Source organism: Octopus bimaculoides, chromosome 10 (assembly GCF_046866305.1).
Source record: "Octopus bimaculoides isolate indiv1 chromosome 10, ASM4686630v1, whole genome shotgun sequence".
NCBI classification, from domain to species: domain Eukaryota; kingdom Metazoa; phylum Mollusca; class Cephalopoda; order Octopoda; family Octopodidae; genus Octopus; species Octopus bimaculoides.
The window spans coordinates 30882714-30909174 of NC_142937.1; the positions used below are offsets into that span (position 1 = coordinate 30882714).

General features: G+C 37.9%; 1 protein-coding gene across 7 annotated transcripts in view; it reads right to left on the reverse strand.

The window, feature by feature from the left end:
* Nucleotides 1–26461, reverse strand: part of LOC106868200 (uncharacterized) — a 137309-nt gene that overhangs the window by 32403 nt on the left and 78445 nt on the right. For 6 of the 7 annotated variants that reach the window (XR_008265018.2, XR_008265020.2, XR_016243370.1 and 3 more), the window contains 4 exons: nt 18737–18876; nt 17379–17526; nt 8672–8839; nt 154–359 (listed from right to left, as the gene is read on the reverse strand). Coding sequence is in view for 2 of the 7 variants with exons in the window: in XM_052971099.2 (XP_052827059.1) it covers nt 154–359; nt 8672–8839; nt 17379–17526; nt 18737–18876 (662 nt within the window). In the remaining 5 variants the exon portion in view is untranslated. The remainder of the gene's footprint in view (nt 1–153; nt 360–8671; nt 8840–17378; nt 17527–18736; nt 18877–26461) is intronic. The other variant, XR_008265019.2, reaches the window with a different exon arrangement.

Below are 26461 nucleotides of genomic sequence, written 5' to 3' on the forward strand. Positions count from 1 at the left end.
GTTGTTGCTTTTCTTTTTCTTCTTCAATTTTTTTCTGCGCACCCATGATTGACCGCATGGTCAAACTGCTCGGTTGCATGTAACGTGAAGGGACTTCATTCACTGAAAAAAACTGAATGGTTTCACTAACATGGACTGGATTTAAAAACTGACCTGAGGAATTTTTTTCAGATTTCCAGGAATCAAAAAGTTCTTGTAGTTCGGATCTTTGTTTAAAGTCGTCAATGCAGAACTTAGAATCAGAAAAGAAACGTTGCGGAATCCGTGCCTTGACCTCATCGTTTTGGGAAGATCCAAATCCAAGACTTCGAAGGATTTCTTCAGGATTTGCTTCTCTGCTCTGTAAAAGAATGTCAATGCTGGAAATAAAAACAAAAACATTTTTAGTGAGTGACATCATCTTCATTATCATCATCATTTAACATCCGTTTTCCATGCTAGCATGGGTCAGACAGTCCTACTGGGGTCTGGGAAGCCAGGAGGCTGCACCAGGCACCAGTCTGATCTGGCATAAAGAAACAATAATATTATAGTTAACCCAGGATGATAGAAGAGGGGCACAAGTAGTAGGATGACAGAGATGAGTTATATCCCTTATTGTCCAGTTCACATTACCCCTTTAGCCAATGAAAGAAGCATCAATCATGTACTGGAGTTCATTGAACTAACTACACATTTCTCCCATAAATTTATGATCTCCATTCAAAGCTAAAAATCAATAATTGATCTTCATAATATTGGATTCCTTCTAAGAAGTAATATAAGAAGACAGTTTAGTGTCTTTTAATGAAGTCTTCCAGCTGCTTCCAATAATAAATTAGTGTGTGTGTGTGTGACTTTGTAAAGTGTGTTTATGAGAGAGAGTGTGAGAGTATGTATAAGTGTATCAGTATGTCTGTATGTGTATGTGTGTGTGCATGACTCTGTAAAATGTGTATATATATGAGAGAGTGTGAGAGTATGTATCATTGTGTGTGTATGCGTGTGGGTGACTTTGTAAAGTGTGTGTATATATGAGAGAGTGTGAGAGTATGTATGAGTAAGTGTATCAGTGTGTTTATGTGTGTGCGTGTGTGTGTGTGTGTGTGTGTGTGTGCATGTTTCTGTATGGCAATGACAGTGAAAAAATATGTAAATACTCATTAATTGTTATGGCAACAAGTGTGAATATTTGCAATTATGTCTGTGTGCCTGCAAGTGTATATTTGTGTGTGTGTGTGTGTGTGTGTGTGTGTGTAATAGAGAGTAAATATGAGAAACATCCAGTCCATACACAGAGACACACACTGCAGCAGCTGTTAACTACAACGCACATCACACATCATAGTCATTTGGATGACACTGAAATATTGATTTCAAATTCTGGCACAAGGCCAGCAATTGTAAAGGAGGGGGGGAGTTAACAACACTGACCCTAGTACGTGACTGGTACTTATCTCATCAATGAGACGATGAAAGGCAAAGTTGACCTTCATGGAATTTGAACTCAGAACGTAAAGGTTGACAAAAATGCTGCCAAGCATTTTACCTGGCAGGCTAATGATTTTGCCAGCTCACCGCCTTAATAATAATAATGATGATGATGATGATGATGATGATGATGATGATGATGATGATGATGATGATAATAATGGTTTCAAATTTTTGCACAAGGTCAGCAATTTCGGGGAGGGGGTAAGTTGATGACACTGACCCCCAGTGCTCAACTCATTTATTTTATTGACCCCCCCCACCCAGGATGGGAGGCAAAATCAATGGTGGCAGAATTTGATCTCAGAATGTAAAGACAGACGAAATGCCTCCAAGCATTTGCTCACTGCCCAACAATTGCACTTAAATATTTATTTCTTTATTGCCCACAGGGGGCTAAACATAGAGGGGACAAACAAGGACAGACAAAAGGATTAAGTCAATTACATCGACCCCAGTACTTATTTAATCAACCCTGAAAGGATGAAAGGCAAAGTCGACCTTGGCAGGATTTGAACTCAGAACGTAACGGTAGATGAAATACCGCTAAGCATTACACCTGGTGTGCTAATGATTCTGCCAGCTCACCGGCTTTAAATTGCACTTCATGGATGTATCTGGAAGTAGTTAACAAGTCTTGCTTTTTGACCAATGTTACTGGCCACTCTCAAATTCCTCACATCTCTCTTTTCCTCATGCCAGGTGTACTTGGTATCACCATCATCATTATCATTTAATGTCCACCTTCCATGCTGGCATGGGTAGGACAGTTTGACAGGAGCCAGCCAGCCAGGCAGCAGCAGCCTGCACCAAACTTTTGTTTCTGTTTCAGCAAGCTTTTACAGCTGGATGCTCTTCCTATCACCAACCACCCCAACAGAGTGGTTTACCATTATTTTGTTCTATTTTTAAAAATGTCGATATAATATGTTTTTTCATTGTTTGCATGGCAAAGTTTCTTACAGCAAATTTTCCAGACATGTACTCTGGTTAAGATGGAACCAGTGCAGGTTAGTTCTGATGGGAGAGTACGGATGTGGAGCAATACTATAAGATGCAATACTCCAGTACCAAGAATATTAACCTCTAAATAAATTTTCAGCATTTTAAACAGGGTGAAGGTGGAATGTCTACAGCTTCTTGGTATGACTTCTATAAGCAGGCCACATGTCACCGACAGCAGACAGTAATATTGGCAACACACACACACAAGAGCAATAAATCATATTATAATAAGTAGCAATAAAATTATTGAAAAATAAAGAACAGCAAATCAGGGACAAATGAAACCTATGTCATAGGCATAGCTGTAGATAAGATATTGGCTTAAAAGTTTGCTTCCCAACCACAAAGTTTTGGGGTCAGTTCCACTGCATGGTACATTGGGCAAGTGTCTTCTACTATAGTTCTGAGCCAACCAAAGCCTTGTGAGTGGATTTGGCAGGTGGAAATTGAAAGAAGTCCTTCATATGTGTTTGTGTGTGTGTGTGATTTAATATTATGTGGGTAATAACCTTATAGCATGCTTTACAACGCTCCTCCTCAGATATTGGCTACCATATGCTATCATATCATACAGAAGGAATTCTCCTTTTACTGAATATACATGTGGAAATCTGTTAATATCAACAGAATTCATCTCCAAAAATTATAATACAAGAAGAGGGAATATATATAATTACATACATACATACATACATACATACATATATATATATAAATAAATATATATATATATATATATATATATATATATATGTGTGTGTGTGTGTGTGTGTGTGTGTGTGTGTGTGTGTGTGTTTGTGTGTGTGTGTATGTATGTATGTGCATGAGTGTGTGTGTTTCCTTGTCTTGACGTCATGTGATGATTGTAAATGAGCATCACCATCATACAAGCAGTGTCATTTCCAATATTCTGTGAAAACACAGCTGGTCATGGCCTAAGTATTACTTGGAAACAAGTGAGGGTTGGTGACAGAAAAATCTGCCCCAACAAATTCCATCTGACCCATGTCAGCAAAAAAAATTGGATGTTATGATGATGATGATGATGATGGTGATAATTTTCTGGTTCATATCAGTAAAGTTACATGCCAGAGACATTCTCAGAATTATTCATAAACATCTTGCTATCATTAATTCTATGTAAGAAAGTCTTCTAAGTCTTGTAGTAAATTAATTCCAGTTATACGTAGCCACATGTGAATATAAAAATTGAAGAATCACAATTTTACATGAGTTGGGTCTCATGCAAATATATAGGTTAAGTATATAAATATTTATAGGTTAAATATATAAATATTTATAGGTTAAATAATTAGGTTAAATATATCACACTGTAGGTTATATATATGTTATCATATAGTGTTACAGACATCAGAATTACACAACAGAATCCTACAATATGTTGCATATGTTAGACACAAATCAAATGCTTATGTTATGACACAGTTTATTACTCCAGTCAATGTTACAACAATGGGTTTTTTAAGTGACTGTCACACAGGGAGTTACACAGATTACTCTCATACTTGGGTTCACACAGAAGATTATCACAGGAAGTTTACAAACAGCAGTATCGCACAAAATGTTATAAATACTGGTTTCGTATTTTGATACAAGGCCAACAATTTCAGAGAAGCGGTTAAGTTGATTATATTGCCCCCAGTATGTAACTGGTATTTATTTTATCGACTCTGAAAGAATAAAAGGCATAGTCAAGCTTGGTGGAATTTGAACTCAGAACCCAAAGATAGATGAAATGCTGCTAAGCATTTTGTCCACATGTTAACAATTCTGCCAGCTTGCTGCCCTTGAAATGTTGCAAATACTATCACAGAAACTGTAGTCCTGTTATCAAATGTTATTGTTATGGCACCTGTGCCAGTGGCACGAAAAAAGCACCGTTCAAGCGTTGGGCCTCATGGTGGCAGTGACAGGTGACCAAAACTTTTGGCAATATATCGTGTTTGTGTAAACCTGTCAAGCCAAGTGAGACCGTAGTCGTGACTGATGACAGTGTCAGGTTATTGGCACATGGCCAAATCAGACTGGGACCTGGTGCGGCCCCACCACCACCGGCTTACCAGTTTTCAGTCAAACTGTCCAACCCATGCCAGCATGGAAAGCAGACGTTAAATGATGATGATGATGATGCAAAAAAGAGAGAGAGAGAGAGAGAGAGAGAGAGAGAGAGAAAGTAGAACACCAGCTGAATGTAGTTTTATGATTTGCAGTTTTGAAATGAAATAACCTGACGAGCTCAATACACTGACCACCCCACCCGACCCCCCTCCGGGTACACTCACCAAAATAAATAAAAACAATAACAAGAACAATTGAATAATGAATGAACGAATGAACTGCCACAATGTTGATCGTATCAACTAATAGGGTTTCATTCTATTCTCTCATCTTTTTTGCTTTTACTTGTTTCACTCATTGCACTGTGGCCATGCTGGGGCACTGCCTTGAACAATTTTTTGTTGAATGCATTGACCCCCAGGGCTTATTGTTTTTAAGCTTGAAACTTATTCTATCAGTCTGTTTTGCTGAACTGCTAAGTTATGAGGAGACAAACAGACTAACACTAGTTGTCAGCAGTTGTGGGGGACAAACACACACACACACACACACACACACATATACACACACACATACATACACACATATATACATACACTCATATACACACACACATATATACACATGCACAATAGGCTTCTTTCAGTTTCCATCTACCAAATCTACACACAAGGCTTTGGTCATCCAGGGGCTATAGTAGAAGGCACTTGCATAAAGTGTCACATAGTGGAACTGATCTCAAAACCACATAGTTGGGAAGCCAGCTGTTTTCCACACAGCCACGCTCCTAAACGACATTAAGGCAACATAGATAGTAGTTTGAGAGAGGGAAAGCGGAAAAGGCCACCTTGTAGAATGAGGAACTGGTTTTGTTAGTGTTAAGCAATTTATGATTTTAGAAGAACAAAAGCAGTATACTGTACCTAATTTGAGAAAATGGAATGGTCGCCGTTTTGAAGTGTAGCTGGTTATGTGATTGCCAAACATGCAAGAGGTGCATGGACATGGGTTGCTCTGTCTGTCACTAATGATTGCTTATCATGAGTGTTTAATATTGTTTACAAATGAAATAATAAAAGTAGACAACAATAAAAACAAAGTAAACGATTTGTTTCATCTCTTGAACCCTTCAGGGTAAGTCACAGACAAGTATATCGATTGTCAACTTGTAGTCACACGCCTGAGCAAATGATACCCTTGTTATGCACGGGTACACAGCATAGTTTGTTGATATCAAATGGAATCATGAAATAATTAAAAAAAAAAAAAAAAAAATTCGTAGCATTCCAGAATCATCACAATGTGAACCTGGCAAAATGAAACTCAACCAAGTTGTGAAAATGAGAGGAGAATCATTGTCAGGAATCTAAAATATGGGAAATCACTTGAAATGGAGCAAATCAATGCAACATTGTTAACCCTTTTGTCATTATATTTCTAATGAAATATGTGGCCTTGTTCTAATTAATTTTGAGAACAATGAGGAATTTAATGAAATAAAATTGTCATTATTAAACCTGGTGTTTGAAACATAAATCAATACGAAATTTTAATTTAGATCACTTTAAAAGAAGAAGCAGGGATGGTCATGGATGGGTTGGTAGCAGAAGGGTTAAAGCAGGGAAATGAATAGGTCACTGAAATTCTAAGTGTTTTATGTAGTGGAGAACAATCCAGGATACGGACATAATCAATTGTTATACAACTGCCAAGGAATGGAAAGGCAAAAAAAAACATAAAAAAAGAACCAATTAGTTAATAAACCATCCAAAAGCAAGGTGTTGCATTTTATTTTCTCAAATAAACCATCGATAAAAATAATTAGTGAACGACAAATTGACTTTGTGTGTGTGTGAGAGAGAGAGAGAGAGAGAGAGAGAGAGAGAGAGAGAGAAGAGAGAGAGAGAGAAAGAGAGAGAGAGAAAGAGAAAGAGAGAAAGAGAGAGACTGTTGAGTAAACTTGTAGAAAACCAAACAAAATTACAAGTGTCATGTCAAGATAAAAGAGGTTGACCGATATGAGTGGCAACAACCTGCAGAAGCCTCTTCCTTTGATCTTTATTACTCTAAATCTTACAATGCATATCAGACTCATTCAAAGCTGTCTTGTTCTCCTCTCCAGACTCATTCACCTACATAATTATGAAAGAATGTCTGGTCTTCCAGTAACCTGATCCACATAAGAACACCTCTTCTCAAGGTGACATATATCTGGAGCACAGGCAGCCTGGCTTAACTCCTTCCACTCCAATTTACAATACTGTAATCTTATGAAGCAATAACAGTTCTTCAATGTAGTCACTCAAGATGCTAGAAATAGCAGTCCAATCTTCCTCATATCACATCTTAAGATAAATGGAAGGACATGCTTGATTATGTAATCCAAGATAAATTACATTTCAAGAAAGACAGGATGGTCACAGGTGGAATGCCTTTAATTATAGGTCTACTCAATCAAGATTAACATTGGCCAGGTTTCAACATCAACTTGTAGGTATTATTTGTTTTGTAGTTTAAACTACATTGAGTGAGAAAGGTTCACAATTAAGTGCTGTTGATGGTAGCCAGACCTTTCAACATTGATAAACCCCATTAATATCAGAGCCCCTACCACATTCCGATTCACAGATGCAACTGACAGGCTCTGTTGTCTCAGATAATAACAGTTTAAACCATAATAATAAGAACAGTAGTAGTTTGTTTTAGGTACAAATGTTAAGAGCAGGTGTGGCTGTGTGGTAAGAAATTTGCATCCCAACCACATGGTTCCGGGTTCAGTCCTAGGGCAGGGTACTTTGGGCAAGTCTCTTCTATTATAGTCTCAGGCTGACCAAAGCCTTGTGAGTGGATATGGTAGGCAGAAACTGAAAGAAGCCAATCATATAGATGTGTGTATGTGTGTTCGTGTGTGTGTGTGTGTGTGTGTGTGTGTGTGTCCCCTACCACTGCCACTTGACAAATGCTGTTGTTGTGTTTACATATCTGTAAGTTAGCTCTTTGGCAATAGACACTGATCAAATAAGCATCAAGCTTAAAAAACTAAGTACTGGGGGTCGATTCATTTGATTAAATATTCTTCAAGGTGGCGCACCAGCATGGCCACAGTCTAATAACTGAAACATGTAAAACACAGAAGATATATTTATATATATGATGATGATGATTGATTCTCTTGTTGTGAACGACAAATGAGAGTTCAGCAAAATAAAGCATTGATCATGTTCTACGGACACGAACGTGTCTCATAAAAATATGTATGTATATACATCATCATCATCATCATCATCATCATCGTTTAACGTCCGCTTTCCATGCTAACATGAGTTGGACGATTTGACTGAGGACTGGTGAAACCTGATGGCTACACCAGGCTCCAATCTGATTTGGCAGAGTTTCTACAGCTGGATGCCCTTCCTAACTCCAACCACTCCGAGAGGGGTGGGGGTTCCTTGCCCTGACATTCCATAATAGTTGTAAATAAGCATCATCATCATCATCATCATCATCTTACAGGTAGGGCCTTCATTTCCAATCTTCCTTGTAAATATGTCCAACCTTGGGAAAATATTACCTACTTTGGAAACCAGTGAGGGGTGGCAATAGGAAGGACAGCCAGCTATAAAAAATCTGCCTCAATGAAGTGTGTCTAACCCATGCAAGCATGGAAAAGTAGACATTAAAACGATGACGATGATGATGATGTTGGTAATGATGCTATGGTCACAGTAGCTGTAGTGGTGGTAGAGTTTATTGAGATAGCTTTGCAGTTTGTTTGATAAAAGACAGTGGGAGATTATACAGGCTTATCTCAATACCACCAAGATATAACCTGCATGGGAGGTGAGGTAGATCTAATCCATGGCTTAGTTTAACTCCATGTGGTGTCCTGAATAGCTTCAGTGGTGGCCACTCTGTTGCAACCATTCAGGTTATGTCTCAAGGTTAAAGGAAAACTTACTCCACTCCTTCTTCTTCTCCTTAGCAGTCATGGAGGCATCAAAGAGGATCAATGGTGCTCCTCCACTGGCTGAGCCAGAGAAAGACACCAACCCACTCAACCAGCCAATAAACCAAACAATTAACAATAATAAGTTAAGTGTTAAATTTGATAACTGACCTACTGGAATTGGTCCCAGCTGAGAGATCAGAGCCAAAACTGTGTTGTCTTCCTGTAAGAGTGTGTAGCCATTGTTGAGTTTTGTCCTGTGGATTAATGACCAGTTGGGTGGTATCTTTTGAGGCTGGTTTCTCTCCGGCCACATCTGTAGAATTTTCAAAGGGTTTACTGAAAGAAAATCAGAAGAATTCTACGTCATAAGTGATTTTCTTTATTATTTTGTAAAGATGGTGGACTGATGTAAAATGGAGAGCAAAAGCAGCAGAGAAAATGCCATGCAATATTTTTAGTTCCTCACATCCATTCATGTTTGGCATTCAAATGACATTGCCATCCTTCATACAAGTTGGGACCAGTTGATTGTGGCCTGCTATGCTCAGTTTAAAATATATTATTTTGAAAGTTGTTGCTGTTTAGCCACAGGAGAGCGCTCGTTGAACATAACTATAATCAGTCATGCTAATTGGGTCTTTTAACACCATTAACAATTTTATCTTTATTTAGAATATCTAACTCTTCTGGGAACACTATTAACAATTTCATTTTTATCTGGGATATCTAACTCATCTCCAAGATAAATCTGTGGTAGGCTTTAAATTCAGCACTGCAAGTTAATCCCTGGCAACAGATAGGGATCTTTATCTACCCATGGCACTTAATTACAGCTAAGAGACAAAATCAAGAATTGTCTTAGCAATGGCATGATGCAGGAATCGATTTCAGTGAAAAAAATAATTAATAGAGTTTCGATTTTCAGAGTTGTGTGTCACAAATTACTTTTCTCATTTCCTTCCCCATTTTATCTCTCTGAGATGAAGAGAAGTTGATTCGCTATCCTTTCTCTTCCAACTGGGGTATACATGTAAGACACCTATCCTTGTCCTTCTTTATCTTTAATCTCTCAAATGGCCACCCTTGCTTCAATACTACTCTCCACCTCTACTCCAAACGAAGGAGTCTTGTCTTGCAAGTTACTTGGTGCCCCTGTCAGTGCTGGTGCCACATAAATAGCATTGGTGCTGGTGCCATGTAAAAAGTACCCAGTACTCTTTGTAAATTGATTTGAATTAGGAAGGGCATCCAGCTGTAAAAACAATAGCAAAAACAGACAATGGAGCCTGGTGTGACCCCCCTCCCCTGGCCTTACCAGCTCCTGTCAAATCATCCAACCCATACCAGCATGGAAAATGGACATTAAATGATGATGGTGTGGAAGTGAAGTAAAGAAGTAAGGGAGTAGTAAAACTTAACCAGCTTATTGCAAGAGCAACACTCACTGCTATGTCTCTCCATGAATAGAAACACCTACACCAGGTATTGTTTGAGCACATAAAGCAAGCCTAAACCAAACTATAAGATAACAAAGCTGATATAAAAGGCAAACACCAGGCAACAGAATGACAAATTATCCAACTATCTCAACATGTAAGTTTATATACATTGAACAAATACACCAAGATTGATTATGTAATTACAAGAGCATAAAATGATTGTCTTAATTAATAAACCTATTCACATAGTGTCTCACCCTAAAACGTGTTATTTCTGTCCAAGATCACAAAGGATCTACTATAACTCTTTTACATTGTTACAGAATCTGATGAAAGCCTTCGTTCGTAACTATAAATTCAACATAAAATAAATTTTTACTTCAGTTAAAAACTCTCGTTACACCAAACACCCCTTGAAAATTAAAACTTCATTATAGCCAAGTATTTTTAAGTGTTAAGCTTATGTCTATTCTTGCATTGTCACTCATCCAGCAGGAGCCACATTCCATACATGACACAGTAAACAGTCATAGATGGATGGCTTCAATGAAAGCTAAGATAATCTTAGCCTACACTAGAATTACTCTCACTCTTAGTAATAACACTCAGCACGTGGGGGGGGGGGGTTATAAAGGACTTCAAGCTTTCCACACAACTCTATGAGTTCTGTTACAAGTCTGCTTCTTCTTCTTCTTCTGGTGCTGCTGCTATGTCTGCCACTGCTGCTGAGATAACACTGTTGACAAGACAATAAATGGCAACAGTGGTAATCTAACTATAGTTACTGAGACTGTTTCACCTATAGTTTGGTGTACACTTGACAGGATATGACCCCAAGTTCATGACAAAATCCCTGGATCATTACCCTACTTCAGTTTCAGCTTAACCCTTTAGCATTTCAGATTTCTTTGACAAATGTAATCCTTATTTATTTAGATTGTTTTCAATTAATCATGCATTATCTCTAGCTTTGAGATTCCAGTGATGAGATTACATATCTTTAGAATGACATTGTAGGGTAGGTGTGAAAGGCCACATCTGTCCAGTTTGAACATAAAACAAGTAGAAAATTTAGGCTGGAATTTGGCCAGTTTAAAGGTTAAAGAGTTAATTGTACCATTTTGTCTATGAACAACACAGCTTACAGTAAATGCTTCTTAATTTACCTGTAGGTAAACTCTAACTTGAATATTACTGTTGGTTTGATGGTTTCAAGTTTTCTGTACACAAACAGCATGTAAGCTAAAAATTCAGTGAATCAAGGTAGGTATGTACCTGTATTTATGTGTGAGTCATAGAGCATTGGGCCTCATGGAGGCAAGTGGTTGAGTTCGTTTTGAGTGTTGGACCTCACAGAGGCAAGGTGACTGAGTTCCTTTGGGCATTGGGCCTCATGGAGGCAAGTGGTTGAGTTCCTTTGGACATTGGGCCTCATGGACGCAAGTGGCTGAGTTCGTTTTGAGTGTTAGGCTCACAGAGGTAAGGTAGCTGAGTTCCTTTCAAGTATTGGGCCCCATGGGGGCAAAGTTGTCGAGTTTCTTTCGAGTGTTGGTCCTCACAGAGGTAAGCCATGGCTGGGTTCTCTTGCTTGTGTAGCATGGTGCAGAGTCCTGTTGCCAGATATAGGGTCTTCCAACAGCCACCATCTTGACCCACGGCAGCACTACCTCTTCCAGGTACTTGATGTAGGCCTCTGTGTTGAGTGTGGGGCTATGGGGAGTGTGCGGCCACGTGAGTGTGAGGATGTTATGAATGGAGGTATAATGTCACCATCATTAGAGATCAATCGAAACACCATGATGTTGATTGGATGTTTGATTTTTATCACTCTTAGTACATGTTTTGGGGACATGGCAAGCCAACGGTTGTTCTGTGTTCACCAACTGTTTATACTAGAGCTTCTGGCATGAACACCAAGCAGTACAGCATGTTGTTTCAAAATTTCTGGCAAAGTGAATTGCATCATGGTGCTATGGTGCTGTTTTTCTCACAGACGGTGACCAACTGACCCTACTATATTGTGTAGTCAACAAAATCAAAAACAAACAATGCACGTGCACGGAATTAAAAATATAAAATGGCAACAATTTACCCATTGCACTGAGTGTGTGGGTATATATATATATATATATATATATATATATATATATATAGAAAGGGCAACCAGCCACAGAAAACCATGCCAAATCAGACTGACATCTGGTGCAGTCTTCTAGCTTACCAGCCCTGGTCAAACAGTCCAACCCATGCCAGCACAGACAACCGATGTTAAATGATGATGATCGAGATATATATATATATATATATAAGCACAGTCATGGCCATGTGGTAAGTAAGTTTGCTTTGTAACCAAGCCCCATTGCATCTTGAACAAGTGTCTCCTATAACTTCAAAGCAACCACATTGTGTGTGTGCATCAGTATAATGGATCTGAACATTAGTATTATGAACATAAAAGGAATATTATGTGGATACATTGGAAACAAATGAGCCATAATGTGGCCACTTGACATGCTAGAAATAATGACCAAATTTTCCTACTGTCTTTTAAAAAGGGTGGACACATTAATAATGTGGTCTTAAATACACAATGTCTAAAACAAAACCAGAAAAATAAGCAGATCAACACTCACCTGAGCTGAAACAACCGGCTAGAATGTTGCAGATTTAGAAACAAGCTTGGAACATTTTAAAAGGAAATGAAATAAGAATGTATTTATGACTTGAAGAATACCAGAAATCACTGATTAATAGTCTGGCTGCCAAGGGAAGATTACGTTTTAGACGATAGGTCAGAGAATAAACTGGTCAGCTTAACTGGGACGACCAGCTTTGGTGAAAGGTAATCAAAATGATAAAAATTCAGTCATGTTGGAACATGTGAGGAAGGTTTTTGTTTGTTAGTGAAACGCGTTGATTGACTGCTTTGGTGCTAGAGGTCTGAGTAACAACAGCAGCAGCAACATCAATGTCAACAACATTAAAAATACAATCAGTCTTTTAAATAATTATTCCCATTACATAGGTTTATGCCTCTAACTAGCGAACCAATAAAAATAGGCAACCGGATCAACATTTATCGAGTCTGTGCGTGTGTGTTTGTTTGTATACACACACACATATATCCTTTTCTATTCTAGGCACAAGGCCCAAAAGTTTTAGAGAGGGAGTCAGTCGATTAGATCGACCCCAGTACACAACTGGTACTTAATTTATCGACCCCAAAAGAACAAAGGCAAAGTCGACCTCAGCAGAATTTAATACACACACATATATCAACACACGCATGAATACACACATACAAATGAGTGAAGAGATGGAGAGAAAGTAGCAGTGAGCCCAGTGGTTTGGAGTTGGGTGTATGCAATTTGACTTTGACTTAGCTGCACATGACAAAGTTTTGTGGGCACATACGACATGTCTGTCTCATCAGATACTAAATGAGATGAATGTGTCCTATACACAGGCAAAACTTTAAGTCATGTGGAGCTGAGTCAAACTGTTATTAATAATTATATATATTCCTACTTTTAAAATGGCAGTGAAATATGGGCCTTGACTGGAGAGAACATGTGAAGGCGTGAAAGAAATGAAGCCAGCATGCTGATCTCTAACTGTGGAGGGAAAGTGTGGAAGGGGTAGACCCAGGAAGATGTGGGATGAAGTGGTGACATATGATCTTCAGTTGTTGAGACTCAAGGAAGCAATGACAAGTGACTGAGACTTCTAGCAATTTGCTGTGCTTCAGAAGACGCATCAAGCTAAGTGAAATCCTGGTTGTGGCCAGTGCCAACGATACGTAAAAGGCACTCATGCTGGTGACATGTGAAAGGCACCTGTATCACAGACAAATGGTATGAGGAATACCAAATGTCTTCATGCATTACCTGCCTGATAAGGAACTCAGACACTCCCATGTCCCTGGTGATGGACCTGATTGGAGGGATCATTGTCAATCATGGCTGGGATCTCACCAACAAATTCAGGAGTGCTTTTCTTATCAAAACAATCACAGTGTGTTTTCCAAGCTGCTGTAGCTTCGTAATCACCATTAAACTCATCCAACTCTTTTCAAATCCTCTGCACTGTCCTCAGATTGACACCCAAACTCTCTGAAATGTTCATATTGGAGTTTCCTGCACAAATGCCAAGCAGTACAGCATGTTGTTTCCAAATTTTGTGACAGAGTGAATTGTGTCATGGTGCTGCTTCTCTCACAGATGGTGCCCAACTGACCCTACTATACTGTGTAGTTGGCAAAATCAAAAACAATGTTCAGATGCAATATGAAATGGCGACAATTTATATACATACATATATATATATATATATATGGAACAAAAATGCAATGGAAGGTATTAAAACATTTGGACAGATAGGTGACACAAAGGCGGACAAGAGAAACAACAATTAGAAGGACAAGCAAAAAAAGACAAGTCACTCTTGGCTTTCTTTCATCAGTCAAGTTCCAGAAGTCATGACCATTTCGGACAGTTACACTTGAGATGGTTCGATCTGGTTGCCCCCAAAAATGTCTTAGCTAAGAGAATTAGACCCCTTTGTAAGAAAGCTAGCGAATGTGTAAGGCAACAAAGATGAAAAAAAACAAACAAATACAAAAAAATGGAGAACGTGGTACAAAATTATGAATACAAACAACAAGAAATAACAACAGGCCTCTTTCCACTGAGAATGATTCAAATTGAGCTAGCGTGTTACCATTGCTATTATGTTAAACTGTTGTATGTCCAAATTTGGTCAAATGCACTTTTTTCAATATTTAATCTTGCCTGCAATAGCCAGTTCTTTTGGTCAAACTATCATATCTCCAGCTGCTTCAGATGCCAAGATATGAAAATTGTACAATGGTTTAACATTTTTAAAGTGTGGTAAGCCCCACAAACAACAGTTTTGCAAAAATATTTCTGACTGAAAATATCATACATGTATGGCGTTACGATTTTATGCACCCAACTGTTGCTAATGTAAAAAGAAATGGAATGGTGAAAGTATTTTTTTGTTTTCTGAAAAAGCAATATTTGGGACTTACAACACGTTTGCATAAAGCAATGATATATACATATATATATATATATATATATATATATATATATATATATATATATATATATGCCCATACACAAAGGGTTTCTTTCAGTTTCTGTCTACCAAATTTACTCACAAGGCTTGGTTAGACTGGAGCTACACTAGAAGACACTTGCCAAAGTACCATACAGTGGAACTGAACGCAGAGCCATGCGGTTGGGAAGCAAACCTAGAAATGATAATTTCTTCCAAAACTTGATTCTTCTGAATCTTTGAAGTTTCAGAAATAGAAATTCATGACATTCGTTTTTTTTTTGCCCAGAACAAGTTAGAGAAAGAAACCAGTTCCAGCAGAGAAATGACTGGTTGATAGACTGGTTGCTGGTAATGAGAAACAACCAGCATGACAGAGCAGCATTATGAATATGCAACAGGATCAAACTATACATAAATTAACATATATTATATTAGTTCAGTCTATAAACACAATAGTTGCTTTTAGTTGAGTGAGTGACCTAATAACTCCCCACCCACACCTCTCCCATTTTAACACTTATACAAATCAATGAAGGAACCTCTAGGCAGTTGCTTGATCTGCTAGAAACAGTAGTTATACCTCCTTTAAATCACAGTCTATCATATAAAAGACTAGCTTAATAGCTGCCCTATTGGGTGGCTTTTTAAGCCAGCTCCTGTGGAGAGCTCTTCATTGGCCCTGGGCCCTACAATGACACTTCATGCATTGAGTACATATTAATTTTATTAAACTTGACCAATATTTTTCAAGCAATGAACAATTTTCATCAAAACAATGATATAATTTGTTGACTTGGAACTTATTGCAAAGCTGCATGATAGACAACATGTTTCGTCTTCCTATTCGGGGTTCAGTACAATTTTTTTTGTCTGTCTAACCTCTTTCTTTTTCTCTCTCTCTCTCTCTGTTGATTGTTTCCAACCATCACCATCACTATCACCAATACCACCATCATTGCCACCACAACTGCCATACACACACCATTCAGACTTCTGACGCCACCACCATCAATACCTTTGACTTCGCAGCCTTCCTTTCCACTACCATCACCACTGTCTTTCACATTGCTTACTATCACCATTGTCCCTGACTGCTTCAGCTACCACTACCACCACCACCACCACCACCACCATCATCACTGTCACCTCCGCCTCTATCACAACTACAGCTCATACTATTACTATCACCTCATTACCATCACAACCGTCAATCTATTACCTTCTCTATGCCTACTCTAACTCTCATCCTAACATGAGCAATAGTAGGAGTAGAAGGGGTCGAAGTGTGACACACTGAAATTAGTTTTCGCACTTATTATATTAGAAGAACATATGGTTCTTGATATACAAATAAGAAACAAAAAAGATAGTCAAGGCTGGAATGTCTTTGATTACATTTTTTGCTTAATTAAGTCTAAATAACCACGGCAACAATAATATGTGGTCCATGAATGGGCTGAGTTGAGTATTTAAGTCCTAATATGCCAGCCAAGTTAAACACCTCCACCTTATCCTAGCATAATTGAACCCAACACCATCCATCAGTTTCCAACCTCCCATCTCCCAGTTCTCACCTGTAGACACTAACTTTCTCAGATATCCAGCCTAGGCATCAGTTGCACCTGTCTCACAAGCATGGGATGATCAGATCCTTTACCTTTGACGAACTTACAAAGCCAAAAACAATAGTTTCAAATTTTGGCACAAGGCCAGCAATTTCAAGGGAGAGGACAAGTAAATTACATCAACCCCAGTATTCAACTGGTACTTATTTTAATAATCCTTTCTAATAAAAGCACAAGGCCTGAAATTTTTATGGGAGGAGGATAGTAGATTCTATCGACCCCCAATGCTTCATTGGTGCTTATTTAATCAACCCTGAAAGGATGAATAGGCCAAAGTCAACCTCAACAGAGGTTGAACTCAGAACATAAAGACAAACAAAATACTGCTAATAATATACTGGTCTCACTATCTAATGGCATCAAGTACTACAAGTAAGGGTAAAATATATAGAAAATAAAAACATACTACCCTTCTAATGTTAATACGCAAAATAGGTCCCATGAGGAAGTACAATATATTGCTGTAGACAGCAGGAGCACTGTGTAACAAGTAACTGTTTCTTTGGCAGACAATACTTCTGATCAATCATTTCATGAACAAAATATTAATAGTAAAAGAAGGTGGTACCAGGGCCTGGGTTGTTGTACAAGATCAGGACGTAATAATTTTACAGTCAACAGTTTAACAACTTCAACATTTTTCATCAATATTAGTCTTTTTTTTTTTTTACCTTAAATTCAATTTTCGTGAAATTTAAAGAGAATATTTCATATTCTTGCCACACCTACCTCTCATTTTCATCTGAAGTAGAACTGAGGGTCATTTTGTTCAAGTTATTGACTGGTGTTTCATTGATGGTAGAGGCTGTTGTTTCATTTGGCTTAGAGGGTGACATTTCATTCAGTTTACTCGCTGGTATTTCATTGAGGGTATTGGCTGGTAAACAACAATAAACATCAATTATACAAAACCACTTAGTCTTTTACTGCTTACTCTTGCTCTCAAGCTCTCTCTCTTTCTCTCTCTCTCACACACACAGAGAAATACACATGATGATGGAAGCTGATTAATGAGCCTGACCATTGTTTCGTGAGCTACGAAACTAAGATGACATCTTAACTTAGCTCATGATGCACAACTTTTACCACAACCCTTACATAAGTCTCTTCGCAGTTCCATGCATCACAGAATCATGACAACTGAAATACAACATTTATTACATGACTGAGGACCTACCATTAACTTGCTTTGATATATGTAACCTTAGCGGGTGCGGGGAGGCTAACAAAACCAGTTTAGAAAGTTAACTCACTTTTGCTGATGGTGTTGTAGAAATGAAAAGGTGGTAAAAGACATTTGCAATAATTCTCAAAGTAATTCTCTCTCCTCAGCTTTTTTGGGAACATACTGAGTAGAATTATTTTTGAGAGACTCATTCAAGGGGTACCACTTCTTGAGTCTCAATCATGTCTGTGTGAAGAACAAGGAACCAATAATACATTTCCAGTTCATCTTCTACTAGAAAAATGCACTGAACTGACTCAGTCCTTATCATTGGCTCACTGGCCTCACCAAGGTGAACTGTGACACATTATTTGTAACTATCAGAAAAAAATGCTTATAAATATGTGTGTATATATATATTATTACAAATTTGGGATTTTACCAATAGAACTGCAACTCCTATTTCAGGATAACCTTATTGTATGGAATACACATAGAAAGTTATATCTAATAAAATAATATAAGCAATTAAAATAACCTACTATAAAATACAATAAAATCAGTTGAAAAAATATATAACTTACCTATTATTAGTCTGTGAAGAAAGAATGTATTTCTAATCAACACTACACATGTGTCTGCACTGTTGGGGCATGTATCAAGGCTACAACTAATACATAAATCTACCAGTGTGTCCTCAGGCTATTTATCTTAATATTATTATTATTTATGGGTCAAAGTTAAAAATACATATTTTCTGAGAGAGAGAATGGGTGTTGGTATGTAGTCATAAAAACACTTGTTATAAGAAATTGATTCAAATATCTAAGTTTGAAAACACTTCCAAGTGTGAAGAACAAGGGTTGAGAAGAGTAAAAGAGAAGGAGGAAAGAAAGAGAAGTATGTGAAGGGCAATACAAACCTTCAACACCCAAAGGTAAATCATCAACCCCATGGGGTACATCATGAGGAGTATTGTGGGGTACTTTCTTACATGGTGCAGCTGTATCCTTTACCTTCGACTCATACAGTTCAGATGATTGGGGAGTACTCTGGCTGGGACTGTTGAGTAATGAAATAACAAAAATTAGTGTTTCATTGGCGCATATAGTGAGTATCACAGACACAGAGATGACTGCTGTCATCCCCAAACCCTTTAGCATTCACATTACTCCCCAGATCCTTCATCAATACCAACATTGATATGAGTAGCCCTGAAGTAGTGCCTCCAATCAGAAAGGAGGATCTATAAAAAAAGAAATTGGGTGCAATCATTAGCAGATGGTCAAAGGCCTTTTATAACATGGCTAGACTTTCTCACCTGGCTACCACCTCACTACTACAGGTAATACTAACCTGATTAACCCTGTTGACACAATCAGGCTTTCATCATTGAAATGACTCTGTCTTCTCTGTGTTTTTTTCACAGCTGGACATATTTCCTATCACACATCACTTCATGGGTTGAGAGCACTTCTTTGTGTCACCGGAGAGTAAAGAAACTGACCAACTGGACTGAAATGTCCTCTCTACACTATATCAGTTTACATTCAGTTAGTTCCACATAAAAAGCACCCATGCCAGTGCCACATAAGGAACGCCCGTTCTAGTGTCACACAAATAGCATCTGTGCCAGTGCTGTGTGAAAAACATCCGAGCTCATGCCACATATATCACACCCATGCTGGTGCCATGTAAAAAGCACCCGGAACACTCTGTGAAGTGGTCAGCATTAGGAAGGGCACCCAGCCACAGAAACTGGGACAAAAACAATGGAGTTTGGTGCCACTTGTAGCCTTGTCTGCCTCCAACAAGGAAAATGGATGTATGATGATGAGGATTCAGAATTGCTGCCTTCTCAGATGAGTTACCATCCTTGTGCATTAAGGAGTCCATATCTGCTTCGTACAAATATATTTTGAATTCCTATTCTCGACAGGTTGTTTTCTCTCTGGATTTCAGAATCCTTCTAGCTGGGTTGCCTTCACCACACTCCTCCATAATGTTGCAAATGATGCTCACAGTGTCATGTCATACTGCTAAGGGCATCAATTGACACAGAAGGATCCTTTGATTGTATGTGTGTGAGAGAGAGAGAGAGAGAGAGAGAGAGAGGGAGAGAGAGAGAGAGTGAGTGAGGAGTGACATGTAACAGGTGAGAGAGAGGAGTCAATGAGAGAGAAGTACGCAGTTATTTAAGAGTATATAAACACAACAGAGGAATGAGGAATTGTGTCATTAATTTCTGACATTTCATATGATACAAAAATATTGAGAAAAAGTGAAGGTGTTGACATAGGTAATGGGACAGGATTATTCAATGATATAACTACTGCATGTGTGTGTGTGTGTGTGTGTGTGTGTGTGTGTGTGTGTGTGTGTGTGTGTGTGTGTGTGTGTGTGTGTGTTGACATTGTTTGGGCACTAAGCATAAATCAATATGGCCACTAAGGTGACTTTGTCATTGTTTGCATTTTGCTGTGAAAAAAATTTCTGCTGCTGAGGAGTTTCATTATGTGAACAACAAGAGAATACAGCCTCAACAGGTCTTGTCCAACCTATGGCAGTATGGAAAAAAAAATTATATATATAAAATTCATTATAAAATAAAATAAGGATACATATGAATATATTTATCCCCACTTAAAACTGAATGTTGTGTTAGAACCCAGAATACTGCATAATTTATCATGAGAGGACCTCTCATATGCACACACTTGCGGTGATCTGTCAGTTCTGGCAGTGGTGGCAGACAATTATCTCCTTCTAGCAGTATAAACACAAGTGCTTATACGTGCCACAAGTCCATATGAGGGTTTTCTCTCATGGTTTTAAATAATGCAGTGTTTTGTGTTCTAGCACAGCATCCACTTTTAAGTGGAGATAAACATTATCTTTTGGTATTAATACTGCTTAGGTCACTATTAGTTATATATCTGTTGATTCAAGAAAAACGATACATTACAGGACTCAGTAAGTGTAGAATATTCTTTGATACTAAACGTTCCTATTTCCAGTTCTCTTGAGTTACTCATTTCTGATCATCAACTGGTAAACTGTGCCTGCTGAGGACCCGAAACAAGTTACTGAATGGATTCATAAACTTAAGTTATAATGTGTGTGTGTATATACATTACATATATAACTTAGATATGTTCCAGCCAAAGATTGGCCAGAGATCAAGTCTGACATAATAGCACCACCTGATAGAATCTATCACGGCATTTTTAAGTCAAGTTTTGTGGTATCATGGTCCATTCAGTCAAGTACAAGTGGTATCATGGTTGACTGAATTGACCATATCACGGTCCATTTAAGTGTTAATTGAACTGTATCCAAGTATAGGTGGTTTATTTGGTATCCCTTGAAGTAAAATTTGTCCAAATATCATTTGAAGGTGATGGGATCTTTCCTTTCATTGATTTGTTTTGTAGATAATATCAAATAGAGCAGGGCCTGTTGAGGAAAAGTAATTGTATTGCAGCGAATTGATGTGTTGTGAACCTGAATTGTGTAGAGGGCATATGGCATGTGAACCCAGTCTTGGATGAATTCTGAATCCGATGTTAAGATTATTTGGACAATGCCAGTGGTATATTCTTCAGATTGTGGAAGGGTTTTGGTTGGTTGGTTGGTTGGTTGGTTGGATGAATAGATAAGAAAGATACGTATAGAGAAAAATCACATCTTTAATTATAGAATTCACCTTACAAAGCTGACAATTGTTTCTGTTGTATTAACATATTTAGATATAGAAAATATCATTAAAATTAATATTTCCCAAAATACATGTTAACATGTTTTCAAGGTGATCCAAAATTAGTTAAATTCAAAGTGAACTAAAGAAAATAGTTCCAGTACAGGAATGTACAAAAAAGACTGCCAAGATGAAATAATCTAAGAAAAGCTATTTTTGTATTCAACTATTGGTGATGTCAATGGACACACACACACACATAAATATATATCACCACCATCGTTTAATGTCCGCTTTCCATGCTAGCATGGGTTGGATGATTTGACTGAGGACTGGTGAACCAGATGGCTACACCAGGCTCCAATCTGATTTGGCAGTGTTTCTACAGCTGGATGCCCTTCCTAACGCCAACCACTCCGAGAGTGTAGTGGGTGCTTTTACGTGCCACTGGCACGAAGGCCAGTCAGGCGGTATTGGCAACAGCCATGCTCAAAATGGTGTATTTTACGTGCCAGCAGCACTGGCAATGATCTCGCTCGAATGACTTTTCACGTGCCACCGGCATAAGTGCCAGGAAGGCGATGTCTATACATATATGCATAAATATAAATATGCATTTATATATACATGTGTGTGTGCATACAGGTAGGCAGTTTCATAAATATACACTCTTATACACAAACATGAGAAAAAAGTGTCTAAAACAAAAGTCTGCGATAGACAGCCTCACAAAAGGTGTGGCAGATATGACGCAACTCTAATATTAAAGAGCTTATTAGCCATTGTAATTTAGATGCCAGCAGACTTTGCAATGTTTACCGTATTATTATTTAGAATTTAAGTTTAGAATAATGTCTACACAGAAGACTATTTAATTATCCTTGGACATACCTGCAATCACTATTTCCCAACGAGTGGCATATAGTTTTTCATAAACATATACACATAAGTACGTGTGTGTGTGTGTGTGTGTGTGTGTGTGTGAAGTATGGAATATGGACATTAAATGATATATATTCACATACAAGCATATACACTCATATATATACACACACACACACACATATATATATAAACACCCATACATACATATACATACATATATATATATATATATATATATACACACACAAGCTTATACATACATATAAATACACACATATGCATATACATACATGCATATATACAATCACACACACATACACACCCATAATAATTTTTCTGTATGGATTCATAAGAATCAAGGCATGTCAACTGATAGGCTACCAGAAATGGCTAGGTGCAATAACATGGTTCATCATTGAATGCACCAAGTGGTGGTAGGATACTGTGGACATGCAGGTACCAAATCCAATTTAAACCATAGATCTGACTCAAGGATGAGTCCTTGGTGTGGTGTAGGTATTAAAAGTAAACACAAATGGTATTTAAAATTTACAACAGCCATTTTGGTAGAATTTTATTTATTTAATGCAGTCACAAAAGATTACATCATGATATATCATCCACCATCATCAAATAAAATTTCATATATATATATATATATATATAAGAAGGAGGGGGTCAGAATTTTGGATAATTATTTAGTGTTTCATCTCATTTCAGAGATTCATCATGAATGTTTTACAGAAAATTGCCTTTTATACATGTGTTAGTTGAAAGAAATCAAGAAATCCTTTTCTATAGCTGGGTAGCATGACAACTGTCCAAAAATACAATGTAATTTCAACCAACCCAGAAAAAGGGAAAGAAAGCTTGGGAGGATGATGCAACTGGCTGAGTTCAAAGAAGCAGAGACACTTGTAGAAGCAATAGTAGAGTCAGAGAAAGGAGATGATGTATTTGGGAGTTAGGGGCAACAGAGAAGTGTTTTGCAACCCTTTTTTTCCCTTCTGGACTCCTTTGATCCCTAGTTTATTCTACTGGACTCTCATACACATTCAATACTCTTTACTTGTTTCAGTCATTTGACTGTGGCCATGCTGGAGCACCACCTTTAGTCAAGCAAATCGACCCCAGGATTTATTCTTTGTAAGCCTGGTACTTATTTTATTGGTCTCTTTTGCTGAACCGCTAAGTTACGGGGACGTAAACACACCAGCATCGGTTGTCAAGCGATGTTGGTGGGGACAAACACAGACACATACATATATATATATACATACATATATACGACAGGCTTCTTTCAGTTTCCGTCTACCAGATCCACTCACAAGGCTTTGGTCGGCCCGAGGCTATAGTAGAAGACACTTGCCCAAGATGCCACGCAGTGGGACTGAACCCAGAACCATGTGGTTGGTAAGCATGCTACTTACCACACAGCCACTATGTTTAAAAAATTTCATTATATTTTTATAATTAAATATTATGAAGAATTGTGTAAAAAAAAATTGTTAAAAATATTTTGAGTATTGTAGAAATAGAACCAGTTTATTTGGACCTTAAACTTTAAGAACATGTGGAACCCAGTTGAGTACAACTGGTGTAGAGTGTTGGCAATTGGATTTTTGCAGTTCAGTCAAACGATTCTATTGGATGCAGTTTGAGATGTGTGTGTGTGTGAGAGAGAGAGAGCAAACAAGACTGTCCTATACATGTGAGTAACGTTGAAGAGAAAATATTACATAAGCTTTGTCAGCAATTGAACATGGTGAAATATATTTTTTGTTAGCGTATCATGAAGTTATCGTTAAAGATCATCAGAGATTGTGCATCTCAGAAATTGTGGTGATTGCGAGATCTTTAGATATAGGTGTGGTTTTATGTGTTAAGAAGGACATAATATAAGATTGCTTTGTTGATATAAAGTAGAGGATATATCTTTTGTGTTGTAAAAGAAAATGTCATCATGACCCTCTTGAAAGATATTTTCAAGGTTGTTCTTCATGGCATAAAGTGATTAGGCTGTGTGTGTGTGTGTGTGTGTGTGTGTATGTGTGTGTGTGTAGAAGACACTTGTGTGTTGAAGGTTGAACAGGAGTGAAAGATGGTATTCTCTACATAACAGAGGCCCTTTGGGAAATCAGATGGTCATCTAGGTCTCAAACAAAACTTAGCTGGCAACTTATTTACCTCAGACAAAATACAAATACCCCCTTCCCTCTCCCTCCATAATGAAAAACAATCAAAATAGAAAGAACTTTTACACAATATGTTGCAGTGGAAAAATAACAAACTCCATAATTTATTAAACAGTAATTAAAACTGGCTGACATTGTAAACATTTGTTTTGTTAAGCCTGTCTCTCTTTATTAGTCAGGTTTTATTTGTTTGCGAGACACAGCTGACATCAGACAAAAGCTAAAAATAAATTTTAAAAGGAATAATTCTGTTTTATCCTCTTTTGTTTTGTGTTGTGTGGAGACTGGCATGTCGTCGACGAATAGACCCAATGTTTCTTGTGTTGACAAAGGCAACTAAAAGAGGTTGAAGTAGGATTGGCACTCTAGCCTCGTAACATTCTTCAACAGCAACAACCCATGGGTTGGAAGGTTGTCATTTGAGTGGTGCAAAGGTGTCATTCACCTGGAGTAGCACGCAACCACCAACAAATGGTGGATGCAGTAATCCACTCTTACAGCACATGCCCCCCCCCCCATACTGTTACTACTACTACTACTCTTTTGCCTAAACTTCAGTAAAATAGACACCGAGGGAAGGCGAAATGCTTAACGGTATTTCGTCTGCCGTTACATTCTGAGTTTAAATTCCATCGAGGTCGACTTTGCCTTTCATCCTTTCAGGAGCGATAAAATAAGTACGAGTTATGCACTGGGATTGATGTAATCGACTTAATACCTTTGTCTGTCCTTGTTTGTCCCCTCTATGTTTAGCCCCTTGTGGGCAATAAAGAAATAAGAAATGTTAGCACACTGGGCAAAATGCTTAGCGGTATTTTGTCTGTCGTTACATTCTGAGTTCAAATTTTGCCAAGGTTGACTTTGTCTTTCATCCTTTCGGCGTCGATAAATTAAGTACCAGTTGCATACTGGGGTCAATCTAATTGACTGGCCTTCGCCCCAGAAATTTCGGGCCTTGTGCCTGGAGTAGAAAACAGACACTGAGGGGAATGACCAGATATGGCAGGGAATGTCGCACGCATGGAACCAAAGTGGATTTCATATGATGAAGGTTAGGAATGATAAATATAATATTTGAATTATTAAATAATATTTCAAGTAATTTTTCTCAAATACTCAGTTTTTTTGTAAATCAGAGGCCAAAACTACAACTAAACATGTTGCACTGACCCTGTTACAGTTACAGTCTAATGCAGAGATGTTATAGGTTGGTTCAATGATCTGCCTCTTCCACCAACATTACTTCTATCTCCTTTTTGAGCTCCATGTATCTAACACATGTGGGCATGCCTACAAAGTCAGAAAACAGCACAACTCCCATGACTTTCGGAAACATTTTTTCACACTCAGAGTTGCTGAAGCATGGAACAAACTACCTGCATCAGTTGTTCTCTGCCAAGACATTGCATCCTTTAAAACCTCCACGCTTCCTGAAATTCACCAACACTACACCTGATATCCCCACCTCCATACACATGCACACATGTATATCATGACTCCTACACTGTTCACTTTCCTGACTTTTGTACATAATTCTATGTACTGTACATGCACCTTTGATGAGTTGTAATGCACCTGAGCACTACACACAGTAATTTCATCTCTTTTATCTCCATACATTGCCCTTAGTCTGTTCATCTGCTCCTGCAATTCATCCATACTTTCTGTTATGAATATCAGATCATCTGAGGATAACAATTCCAATGGTAACCCAACATTTGGAACCAGCACCTCCATCACAACTACAAATAGTAATGGAATTAATATTGAACCCTGATGCATCACTGTTCTTAACCTTTAATAAACAAGGAAGAAATACCTCATTCTGACTTCATATATATATATATATATATATATATATATATATATA